Here is a 13832-nt window from a genome sequence, read left to right on the forward strand (position 1 = left end):
AAATCTGCTCAGGCTGCCATGACAAAATACCACAGACTGGGTGAAATTTATTTTCTCACCATTCTAAAGGCTAGAAAATCCAATCAAGGTCCCATAGGATTTGGTTTCTGGTGACAGCCCCCTTCTGGTTTTCAGATGGCCACTGTGTCCTCACCTGTGGGGGATGGGAAGAGGGGAGGGAGAGAGATCCCCTTCTCTTCTTATAAGGCTAGGGTCCTACTGGGTTACAGCCCATTCATATAGACATCATTTAACCTTAGTGAGGTGTTAGTAACTCAGCAGTGTTAGACTCTTTGCAAGTCCATGGACTGTAACTCACCAAGCTCCTCTGTCCACGGAATTCTTCAGCCAAGAATACTAGAGAGGCTCGCCACGCCCTCCTCCAGGGGATCATCCCGAATCGAGGATCGAACCTTGGTTTCCTGCAGGGCAGGCTGATTCTTTACCATCTGAGCCACCAGGGAAGCCCTCACTCACCCCCTGAAAACCCGTCTCCAGGTGGCTACATCAGGGGGTTAGGGCTTCAACACATGTATTTTTAGAGGGACACAAGTCAGTCCATAGCAAATACAAAAATAACAAATACAAACATACATAAACAAATAAACCTTGCTAAGCCCAAAATAGAGGGCAAGTGGCTGAAAAGCACAATCTCATATTTCAGTACTCCAAAGCATATAAGCTTAACAGTTAGATAAATTTATCAAGATTTCTTTAAGACTTGTTTCATTTTCACAGAAAGAAAAACTAAAAATCAGAAAAGGTACTATGAGATGGAAAGCAGATCTTAATCATGTCCTAGCACATTTGTTTCAACATATAAATATACTTCACATTCTTTTCCAGCCTTAAAACAAACCAAAAAACATTTTTTCAAATATAGATCCCCTTTGGCTAGACAGTATCTTCTTTTCTTCAAAGCCTTCGCTTCTCTACTATTCAAGTCTAAAGCAACTGCAAATTATTCTTCTAAAATGAAATTGAAATGCTCTTGCACTCAGCGACTGCAGTAGAGTCAGAAAGGGATAAAGTAGCTGGCCCAAGACTGACGTCAACTTTCTTATTCAAAATCCAGCACTGCTGAAAGAACACCTCAGATGCCCAAGGCTGTTGGCATAGGTATGAATAGTTAAAGAGATCTAAGAGTCAAATACTGCTAAAAATTTTTCATAAAAAAAGTCCTAAAGTCTTAAAGAAAGCTAGCAAAAGGAACAATGACAAAGAAATACACACTGCAGTAAGCGGGGGAAAAAAAAAAAAAAACAGTGAGTTTTTCCTATCTAGTACGTAGGTGCCACACAAGTCATAAAAGTGAAGATAACATATATTACATGGCATCTGAAACAGAGGGCTTTAATGTCAAAGTTAAGAATATATATTTGATACTTTAGGCCATAAGAAGCCAAGGCAAGTTATTAAAAAGCCAAGTGATGTAATAAAAATAGTCCTTAAGAAAGATTAACCTGGCAACAGTGGTAAAATGAAGTCAATCAAAGGACAGCGGAAGATAATGGAGATGGGCCAAAGGATACTACACAAGAATGCAGTGATGTGTCAGTGAAAACAGCAAAAGACAATCACACCTTCTTTATCCACATATACAATGTAATATTACTCAGCTATAAAAAGAACAAAATAATGCCAGTTGCAGCATCAAGGATGAACCTAGAAATCCTCATTCTGTGTGAAGTCAAACAAATATCATGATATTGCTTATATGTGGAATCTTAAAAAAAAAAAAAAAAAGGCTAGAAATGAACTTATCTACAAAACAAAAATAGAGTTACAGATATAAAAAATAAACCTATGGTTACGGGGTGGGGTTGGGGGATGGGGTAGGGATAGACTGGAAGGTTGGCACTGACATATACACACTGCTATATACAGACAACTAGGACTTCCCTGGTGGTCCAGTGGTTAAGAATCTGCCTTGCAACACAGGGGATGCAGGCTCAATTCCCGGTCAGCGAGCTAGAACCCCACATGCTGCAGAGCGGCTGAGCCCTTGCACTAAAACTGCTGAGCCAGTGTGCTCTAGAGCCCGCGTGCCACACCTGGAGAGCCTTTGCGTTGCAACTGCTCAGCCGGTGCACCACAGCTAGAGTCTGTGCATCTGCAACAAAAGATCCCACATGATGCAACGGATATCCCACCTGCCACAATCAAGACCTGATGCAGCCAAATAAATTTATATCAAAAAAAAAGATAACTACTAAGGAGCTACTGTATAGCACAGGGAACTCAACTCAATACTCTATAATGGCCTATATAGGAAAAGAAGCTAAAAAACAGTGGGTAACAGATTTGATTTGTTATACACCTGAAACTAACACAATACTGCCTATCAATTCTACCCTAACAATTTTTTTTTTAAAGACAGTGGGTTAAGAGTAATATTTCAGAGGGAAAATGATAAAGACTTGGTGACTGAATAGAAAAGCCAAAATACAAGTGAATCTCAGGAACATCCCACATATCTGGATTTCTGAATAATTAGGTTACACTCTAGTATGTACTCCGCCAAGCACCCCCAGCCCGCTGCCATTTTTTTTTTAAACCAACTTTGGAAAAAAAGCACTGTAAAATATATTACAATTTTTGTTTGTTTGTTTGTTGTTGTTTCTTTTTATTTTTTATTTTTTTCATTTATTTTTATTAGTTGGAGGCTAATTACAATACTGTAGTGGGTTTTGCCATACATTGACATGAATCAGCCATGGATTTACATGTGTTCCCCATCCCGACTCCCTCTCCCGCCTCTCTCCCCATCCCATCCCTCTTATATTACAATTTTTTAAATAAAATTTTGCTTTAACTATAAACCAGGCTAGAAAAGTAAGGCCTATTGTTATTTGCATTGTTCACAGCTACAGAAATAATTTGATGTAAAGATATTTCCTGTCATTAAGATTTCACTCTTAACCCTACAATGGGCTGTACCTTTATCTGTAAAAAAACGGAAAAGAGCATCAGATTCACCTATCTTAACCAGGTTATTGTGAAGATTAAAAAGTATAAGTTTCAGTGCTCTGTAAATAGAAAAGTCAAAGTGAAAGTCGCTCAGTTGTGTCCAATTCTTTGCGACCCCATGGACTGTAGCCTGCCCGGCTTCTCTGTCCATGGGATTCTCCAGGCAAGAGTACTGGAGTGGGATGCCATTTCCTTCTCCAGGTGATCTTCCCGACCCAGGGATCAAACCCAGGTCTCCCGCATCGTGGGCAGATCCTTTACCCTCTATGGGCTTCCACCAAGGAAGCCCATACACAAATGTAAGACATCTTACTAATAGAAGTACTAGACATACACAAAAAAGGTAATGGGATAAAAACAATTTGCCATTATTTTGATGCCTCAGAATCAGGCATCAAATTTGTAACAGAATTACAAATTTTAAGCAGTGTGCTGCATTTCATACAGGATGGTCTTGAGATACATCTAGGTGGGGAGAAGTTCTAGATTGCTGTACATTTTCAGTTTTTATATGGTTTTTAATAGTTTTAATAGCTAACTCTGTCAGCTTCAATATCCTCACTGTAGCTTCTTTCCCTACTTCTAATTTTCTGCTTTTAATGGACTTACAAACTAGATCCCAGACAATGAGTTTAATATTATACGTGTGATAGCCTCAAGAATTTTCATGTGAGAAAAGTGCATTATTTAGGGGACCAGAGTAGGTAAGGAGTATTTCTTTTTACTTTCATCTTGGATGAGTCCAGAAAAGTAATGTGTAAATATAACTCACTACAGAGTAGTGTAGTATAGTAGTATAACAGAGTAACTTAAACTCTAAAGGCTTATTGAAGTGAAGTACATAGATAAAATTTTATATAGTTTTTTACTTTCTGCAAACATTTATCATCAATTTCTCCCTTCAGTTAGCATTAATATCTAAGTATTTTTAAGAGAACAAAATAATATTCAAGAACAGCTCAGGCAACAATAACACTAGTAATAACTAGTTCTTTCCTTAAGCATGCTTATTTCTTCTTAATACAATGGTAAAGGGTTATTTAATCTGTTATTATGATTTACAATGACAATATTATCCTGATAATATACAATAATAATGGTCCAAAACCTGCTAAAGTTATACAGCACCACAGAGCAAATAAAAAAGCCCCCAAAAGTACAACTTACACAGTATTAGAGATAGTTATTAGATTAGTAAAGCAATATTGCCTAGGGCTTGCTAAATGGAATTAACTGACTTTATCCAAGTATGCCAAATACATCCTATCACCATAATTCAATTTGTAAACATAAAAAAAAACAATATTTATTCAAAAGGCCAAGATTCATCAAAGCTTATGATAAGGTGTCTGGCAACACACTTTGCTATATTCATATGCCACAACCACACTGCCAGGCACCAAAATACCCTCTCCTCTGCCTACAGGCATCTTCACTAAGTTTACATTTTTAATTCTCCCCAAACTGTTTCTAAGACTGGAGAAACTCCTGCCTTTTCTTATGAAGGACCAGAAATTTTAATTAGAAAAAGAAGACTAACCCTTTCTTTTGAAGTTCATTTCCTTTCTTATGAAACTTATTTCCATTTATTATCCTACCTACTCAAGACCTCTGCACCAGATCTGTGATAGAATTTCCTACCGTATGGTTGTTATTCTTGGCAAAAGTCTATCAGATCGTGGTAGTCTGGCTCATGTAGCAGAGATGCATATAGTTAAATAGAAAGCTTTGAATATCTCTGAAATATTACTGCTATTCAAATAAATGATTTCTTTTTACAAAATTAGATGAAATTCTTGTGAGTTTTCTCTAGCCTAATTTCAACAGATATACTAAGATCTTTGGCTCATTCTAAAATATTCCTCAAAAAGGTTAAGGTTGGTTCCTTTAAAACTCTTTCTTCCCAGAGCAAGGTTTTTAAAATGACCTCTGATATAGTGGGCTCAAGGATCTAAGCTCTAAGTACCTCTAAACCTCTTCAATTGACCAAGTCTCAGTCAGAGAGATAATGGAACAGATCAGAAAGAAAAGAAAACAAACACTCCTGTCAGTCTGGTTTCTGGGAGAGGGAAGTAAAACCTGATTTGCCCTTGATAAGCACCCAACTGGTATAAATGAGAGAGAAAGATTTCCTCCTTCATAGAAACAGAAGACAAAGCACATTGATTTCACTCTCCTGAAAAACCAAAAGTGTTAGTCGCTCAGTTGTGTCTGAGTCTCTGTGACCCCACAGACTAGCCCACAAGGCTCCTCTGTCCATGGATGTGGAATTCTTCAGGCAAAGATACTACAGTGGGTAGCCGCTACCTTCTCCAGGGGATCTTCCTGACCCAGGAACTGAACCCAGGTCTCCTGAATTGCAGGCAGACTGTTTACTCTATGAGCCACCAGGGAAGTCCTTTCACTCTCCTACTGGGCCTCTAAGCAGCCTAAGCATCTGCTTAACCAAATGAAAACCATCCAAAACCGACTGAAGAAAGGAAGAGTTGAAAAACAAAGGAGCTAGGTTAACTCACTCCTCATCTAAATTAATCATAGTAATAAGGAAAACTGCTATCTTTGTTTCAGATTCCAAAGTAAGAAACACTGCTAGATTCTTTACACACATAAAGAACCTACCAAATTTCAACAAGCCTGCAAAAAAAGGCATTATTAGCTATCCATATATTATAGATGAAAAAACAGTCAGAAACGTTCAGTAGCTTTCCCAAGGTCAGACAGTTCATCAGTATTAAAACAATTTTGACTCTAAAGCCCATTGTGCTTTCTTGTCTGTCACTTCCCTTGCTCTGTCAGTTAAAAGAGGGAAGTCAGCAAACATCAGCCTTTACTTTCCTTCTGTAAGCTTTTGATACCATCCTGACCTGAGACATATATTCTGGAATTACAATCAGCTCAAATATTAATCAACATTTATAATGGCTACATCCTCTGTGTCTTACACTATTACATGCTAACATGTTTCAGAATTATTCCTGTTGGACAAATTATTCTGTCCTTTTCAGATTTACCTCCCCATTCATACACATTTAGTTAGGGAAAAATCTCCTAGGTTCATCAGATTGCTAGACTTTGTAAATGAAATATTCATTTACATAGCTAATTTCTCAGGAAACAAGTTTTCTTTGTTCAAAGACTGAAAACTACTAAGAGTATTTATGTTTTAGTAATAAATTCTCTAATTAGCATAAGAACAAATCCTTCAAAAGTTTGATCCAAATGAAAACATGTAAAATAGCATCACTCTTTTCTACTAAGGGACTGGTCTGGGTTCATATAATTAATCAATAAATCCTATTATTAGGACTTTTACAACAAAAGAACCCCATAAATTAGGATAACACATCATTAAAATGCCAAAAATCAGAATCCATATAGTTCCTCATGCAGAAAAAGGTTTTAAAATAATTTGAAATTATCTCATTTCATGTATGTGAATCTGAATCATTCATGTATGATAGGTAAATGTATCTGTAGTTAAAATTATATGGTTTTAAATTATATCCTTGTTTTATGTTTCTAAGTTTTACAGAGTTTTATGTACAGTAAAATCACCTATATTAACCTTTGACAGGTTTATACTGGTAAAGGAGATTCATACCTGAGCAATCTACTTGGGAAAAAAGACATGGATCTCACTGTTTTTTAATCGTATCTTCCTTTCTCTTTTCTTTGACAAATTCCACAAATACCACTTATCTTTAGGTGATTCGAAAAAATCTTAAACCAATTACACTAAACTATTTTAATTTTTGAACATGGTCTAACATTTACTCCAATCTTCACTCACAATAATAATACTCAAGTCAAATCTTTTTATCAAAAAGATCAATCAATCTTTTATCAATCTTTATCAATCTTTTATCAAAATAGGTCTAATATGACTCATGTCTAAGTCTTTGACTGTATTTTCCTTTACTTTTTAATCTTACAATTTAGATCGGAGTAAGCAAACTTTTCTGTAAAGGGTTAGATAGTAAATATTTCAGGTCACAAGATCTTTATTGCAACTGCACCACTTGCAGCTGCAGTGGAAGCACGGCCATGGAAGATATATAAACGAATGTGTGTGGCTGCACTTAGCTGGCACCTGACAGATTTGGCCCATGGCAGTGGGTTGACCTACGTGCTAAGAAAAAAAGGAAATACTGTGTCACTACAATCACCTGAGCATATCTTAATATTCAGCCTGACAGAAGAAATTATTCTGTCCATAATCATGCTGAATGTAGACTGCTTCGATATTACAAACAATTAATCTTGACCCAGAGAGTGCTAATTGTAATAGTTCACCAAAGTTAAACTGTGCTTTACCATATAGCCACACATTTTTTTTTTGTTAGGCTAGCACCAGATAAACAAGGTCCCATTCTAACTGTAGCCAGGCTTTCTAACTTGTCTGTGATCTCTTTCATCTCTCATCTCATTTCTCAGCCCAGTTCCACTGGACACAATACTTTTTTTTTCCTCCCAGGAAGATCAAGGTATCACCACCTCCTCCGTATACAAAAAGTGATTTTAATCTCCCCTACTTTTGCTACCAGAGTTGAAGGCTGACTTCATTTCCAACCCCCTTCCCTGCTGCCTCCCACTGTATAAATTGGACAAGCTGAATGCTCACTTTCTCAGCCTCCCCTGCAGATTAGCATGCCCACATGATAAAGTTCAGGACAACAAATGTCTCATGAAAGACTGCTGGGTGGCAGCGTAGGGGGAAATGCCCTGACAAAGACTGCATGTGTTCTAAAAATGAACAGGGAGTCACAACTACCAGAACGGCTTCCTTCCTTTTTTTTTTCTGCCTTAATGCAGACATAATAACTGAAATTGGAGCAACCATCTTGCAACCTGTAATCCCACAATCATTTGAAGAAACTAAGAGAACTCTATAGACCCATCACTGAAAACTTTAAGCCACTACAGCAATGCCAGTGGCCACTTATCTTCAGAACTGTTACATGCAAAGTAACAGACCTATAAAGCGAGCTTCCGTTACACATAAAAGCACTCCTGGTCTACCTTTTCTTGAATGTGCTAGGGTCCTGAGTCACTACTCCTTTTGCAGAGTGAAAGATTAACACTGACTGAGCACAGTTGTAAATTCTGACTAAACAGTGCTGTTTCAATCAAAAGAAAAAAGCATCAAGATGAAAATCACCAACGGGGGACTGCCTGAGAGTTGACAACCGGGCCGATAGAGTCGATGAGAGCAAAGAAAAGCGAAGGCTCAAGATCACCCAAGTACCAAAGAACAAATATAACTGGAAAAGTACTCCTTTGAACTGAGGGGGCCCATAAAACTAACAAATGTCCTACTCCACAAATCAAATTGGAGAATTCTGATTTTATTAATCTTTGCGCAATCACACATTCCCACTGTTTGAAAAATGCAACTTCAGATCTCAGTTTTAATAGTTACTTTTTGTGCATTTTTACCCAGTGAGTTAATTTATCTTCATACTTCTCTTTGCCTTGTTTTCACAAAGGTATAGTTACTGTCAATATGTGATCATTTTTGACACTCAAAGAATCTTCAAAATAATTATTAAAATCACATAAATTATGATACTGACAATAAGAACAATGGTTCCTTCAGGAATTCACATACCCTGGCAGATCCAGGATCCTAACTTTAGGGACAATCACTTCTCTTTTTTGACAATTATCAGTGCAAAAACACCCAAAGATAAGCAATTGTACCCAGTCAAAACAATTTCAGCAATATACTTATTTCAACTCATATATCCCTTAAAGTACAATCCTTAAGATAAAACTTCAGTTTTTACTTTATTTTCTTACAAATAACGCAATCATACGTATTTACACTCACACACCCCTCTAATTCTACACCCAATAGTTTCCCTTCCATGAAAACAGTTTGGTGGTATTATGCTGCAGTATAAATATCTATCAATTACAACATCTATAACCTACAACGGATTTTTTTTTAACGACACTAGAGTAGAATGCCTTAGAACTGTCAAAGCTTTAGCCAGAAAGAGTACTAAAGACAAAGATGTTTTGGGCTCAATTACAGTAGTGGACCAGAATTTAATAAAGTTCCAGCACTACATGTTAATGCCCAGGTTCCTGACTGTCTCTCTGAGTTGACAAATGCGTGCTCCACCGTATAGCAGCAGGGGAACAGCTGGGCGGCTGCATCAAGCACAAAGGGAGCCTCACCACATGCTGCCAAGTGCCGTTCTGATTACCGCGAAATGGCAGCCCATGCAGATTTACACTCAGTTATAAATTAGAACAATTATTTCTCTGGAGTTTACGTTTTCTTCATGAAAGAGTCAAACTTTCTGAATGTTAAAAAAGAGGACTTTCAAAAAGGATATCTTCCCTTTCTTTGATGATCAATTCATTCTGTTCTTCCAACTGCCTGATCTTCTTCTCAAATGATTCCTGCTCAGCTTTGAGTCTTTCTTCTGTCACTTCCTTTTCCTCACTTACTCTGAAAGAAATGTAAATGAAAAGAAAATGCCCATGAGAATAAAATAAAATATGTGCCGACAGCTGTGGTTTACCAAAACTAGGTTTCTTCCAGAAGTGTGCTGGTTTTTTCGGGGATACTTTATGTCTTTAAAATTTCTTCTCAAATTAACCTTTCAGAAGGGAATCTTCCAAACCTTTGTAATAAAATGTGTATGTGATTTTTACATTAAGAATTTTTTGCAATAGTCAGAACTGTCTTAAATATAGAAAGTCCTATACTTTATGGGTTCCCAATTATGATCCAGGACAGAAAAATATTTAATACAAAGATTCCATCTCTTCATTATCAAATAGGCACAATTTATATTGATTTAGATTTTTTCCATACTTCTATTTAAATCCTAACAATAAAATAAACAACATATATATCACTTAAATATTTCACTAAATATGCATGGGCAATTTTACTATCTCCTGGTACTATATCCTGCAATCCTCAGTAACATATAAATGACTGGACTGGAATTTTTAAATGGAATTAACATAAAAAAGGTCTGCACATTTATTCTTAGTTCAAAAAGGATTGTGACGTTAATAACACTGACCAAAAATATGTATCTTTAATGCTTAACTCTGAAAAGCATCCCAACCAAAAAAAAAAAAAAAACCTAAACAACAACAACATTAAAACTTACCTTAACAGAGGACAACCTTAATTTTCATGTTACTCTATGAACAGAAATGTTGGTTCTGAATTTATGTTACTGGTGATTAATTCTCCAAAAAGAGTACAATACATTTTAACCTATAAGATTACACTGGGATATGGGTAAGTGAAATCCACAGGGAACCCAAATCTTTTCTCTGAGCATCTAAGTTTATCTCTTCCGTCGCCTGTGTTCTACCAGAACAGCTTCTGAATAACATGGACCCCACAGCCTCTCCTTTGTGACTAGACGGCGATAAGATCAGTGAGATAACAGAAGGAAAATTAAAATTCTGAATGTTCAAGAGTTGACTGCATCTTTGAATTCATTTGTGTGAAAGTGCGTGGCATACAATGTTTTAAAAAAATAGATTTATTTTCTCTTGCTTATCATGACATTCAAATCATTTTCCCAACTCCTATCATTTACATGTAGCATACTACTAGGCTCATGAATGGGACTCAGGACCTTCTTTCTAAGAGGATAATCTCTAGTACTGATATAATTACAAGGAATCCAGAAAACTAAACAAAGAACAAATACATATATACACAGAGGATTTATACTCTGGTTTCAGGTTATCCTGCCTCTCTTGTTGCCATCTTTTTACAATGCCTTCCCTTTTCCTGTCAGTATTCTCAACCACATTTGCACTAACATGTTTCACAGTAATTTTCCACTGCCTCTAAGTTTTTTCTAAAACTGTCAAACATTTGAACCATTAATTAATTCTACCATCCAAATCACTCCTCTTCAATCTATCAACCAGTTCCTGAAATACCTTTGTAGGAAACTGTTCCAAATCAAATACACCCCCAAACTGTAAATCAGAAAACCACATATATATAGTGACTGTGGCAAAGTATGCTTATTTCTCTGAGTATCAATATTCCCACTTGTAAGCAAAAAAAGCTAGACTAGACAATTTTAAAAATTCTTTCAAAAAAAAAATTCTTTCCAGCTTAAGTTCTATAATTTCTTTCACTATACTATAAATATACTGAAATTATATATGTCCTTTACAAACATGGAGGGCATTTGCAAAGAAATAAAAAAGAAGTCATCAAACATTTGGTTGGGTACAAGGCATAAAACACTGTAATCTATGCAAAAGCCATAGTCAAAGGCTGAAAGAGGCAGTGTCAAAGGATAAGAGACATTATAAACTGTAAAAATGCAAAATTTAGCATGAGGTTAATATAAAACAAAACAAGTGATGAATCTGTAGAATTATGCATAAAATAAAGATGAAATAGGTACTGCTATATACTGTAAGCAGAGAATAAATAAACACTTTCAAGGTGAGAAAATATGTGGACAAATCTCTCCCTTTAGATTGGTAAGATCTTGAAGATAAGGCTGAGGAGGAAAATCCTTAAGTAGGTAAGAGAACATTTATTTTCATTTGCTTACTAAAAAATATTAGCCAAATACCTAATATAGGAAAAAATAATCATAGTAACTTTACCCAGTTATGAGATATCCAAAAGGAACCTCACAATGGTCCACTGTCATTTCAATCCCATTCATAAAAGCCACAGAAATATGAGGAATGACCACAGATTTGTTTCTTCAAGAAAGCAAGGCTTCCAAGGTCATAAAAAAAGTAAAAAAAAAAAAAAAAAAAAAGTCCACTATCGCATTGACCTAACATCAAAGTAAATTCACAAAATATGTCTAGAGCCTGCTAGGTCAGAACATCTACCTCAACATTTACTTACTCCCTTTGCTGAATGTAAAGAAAATCCATGAAAACTATAGGGATCACTAAGGGCAAAAAATGATTGTACATATATTTCATAATGCCAGTGGCTATGATGAGGTTTCCCCAAAACTTAAAATACTCTATCTAGAAAAACCACTCTTTTCTAAATTTAGTTTCCAGAGATGTTTAAAAATATTGTTGCTACACTATTCAAACAGAGCTTTTTTAAAAAAAAATAAAATCTTTTCTCTTATGCACTATGATCAGACTACCCATTAGTGATTATTATGTTCTGGAAGGCTATAAAATTAACAAGCTGTGTTAAGCACAAAAGCCAACACTTCTGTAGGCCTATCTAAAGATATGCATGGCTTCTCTGTGGCCTATTAGCATAGTTAATAAGAGCAACTATATTAATACAGTCTTAAATGCTGAGGGCTTGCCAATAAAACAAACTCAAGATTTTACATCCACTCTAGAATATGTCTTCTCGTTTAATTTATGTTCAATATTTCCCATGAGGTGTATACATGAGAAATTATCCAGTATCATGACCTACATTTTTTATCAAAGCATTCTCAGGCCACAAAGTAACATAAAAATACCTAATCTTCTATCTAATTTAGAGTATAGCAATAAGCTAGTTAACAAAACAAGAATGTAAATACACACAACAAAGGGAAATATTTGACTAACAGGGATAGAAAAGTTAAAAACTCTGGACAAGAGGATATTCCCAGTGTTGGTTTGTTAATTATTCACAAGAAGGACAATAGTCTGTTCATAAAGTAAGAAATCACCATTTCAACATTTGTTTAATGTCCCAGAATATTTCTCAATAACGTCCACAAATTGTACTTCTTTTATCTAATAAGAACAGAGAATTCATACACTTAAGACTTGCATGGTTGGGCTGAAAACCATGCCAAAAGGCCTCAATTTCTTTGAAGCCTTATGTTTTAGCTTAAACATCCCTAAATAATTTTTTTATTTTACTCAATAAAACAATCTTTTCTGTTTTAATATAAAAAGTTTCCCCATGTTCATCTATTCTTTACTTTTTAGTAAAACTAATGTTCAAGAAAGAGATTTACTTTATGGTTTTATACACCCCCAGTGTCTTCCAGGAACTCCATGAAAAGGTACTTTCACACTAATATGAAAGACAAGGTGAAGGCAGTAAAGTTTCTAACCCAAAGAGAATTAGTTAAGGCTCATGCAATGGTCAATCAAATAAATTTCTTTCCCTGATTGATATCTCACATTTCAAAGCAGAGAATGCTGGTTACATTTCATAAATTCTCAGTATTAACTTAGTGGGTAAAATTTAGAGATGAGATATCCTAGATTTCACAGGATACCTAGCAGAGAAAGGGATATATTGTTTTTGAGCAAATGTAAATGCATGGTGTAAAAGAAGGGCTTCCATCACTAAATACATACATATACACATACATACGCATACACACATGTACATAAAAGACTGCACTTTTCTCCTATGATCACAAACAAATCAAGAAATGTCTGCTCCTACTACTTCAATTCTACTTTATATTAAGAGATTATAGTCAGCAATTCAGTAGGGAAAAGATAGAAAAGGTGTCTAGATTATAAAGGAAGAATTCAAACCATTTCTATTTTATATGACATGATTTTATATACAGAAAATCTAAAATATCCACTTAAAAACTATTAGAGCTAAGAAAGGAGTTCAGTGAGGTTACAGGATAAAAGATTAATATACAAAGTCAATTATATGTTTATACACAGGCAATAAACAACCTCCCAAAAAATTAAGGAAAAAATTTCTTGAATATTTGCATCAAGAAAAATAAAACACAAAGGGATAAATTCAAGAGAAGAAGGAAGATGTGTCTACTGAAAAATATAAAAATATGGTGAAAAGAAATTAAACACCTATAAAGCTGGAAAGACACGTTCATGACTGGAAGACTTTATATTGATAAGATGGCAATATTCCGCACATCAGTCTTCAAATTCAACTCAAT

General features: G+C 35.5%; 1 protein-coding gene across 3 annotated transcripts in view; it reads right to left on the reverse strand.

Annotated features, from left to right (window-relative positions):
* KIAA1328 (KIAA1328 ortholog) overlaps positions 1-13832 on the reverse strand; it is a 440823-nt gene that overhangs the window by 356440 nt on the left and 70551 nt on the right. For all 3 annotated transcript variants that reach the window (XM_043889124.1, XM_043889126.1, XM_043889125.1), the window contains one exon: positions 9315-9430. In XM_043889124.1, coding sequence (XP_043745059.1) covers positions 9315-9430 — 116 coding nt within the window. The remainder of the gene's footprint in view (positions 1-9314; positions 9431-13832) is intronic.

This window comes from Cervus elaphus, chromosome 27 (genome assembly GCF_910594005.1).
Source record: "Cervus elaphus chromosome 27, mCerEla1.1, whole genome shotgun sequence".
Taxonomy (NCBI): domain Eukaryota; kingdom Metazoa; phylum Chordata; class Mammalia; order Artiodactyla; family Cervidae; genus Cervus; species Cervus elaphus.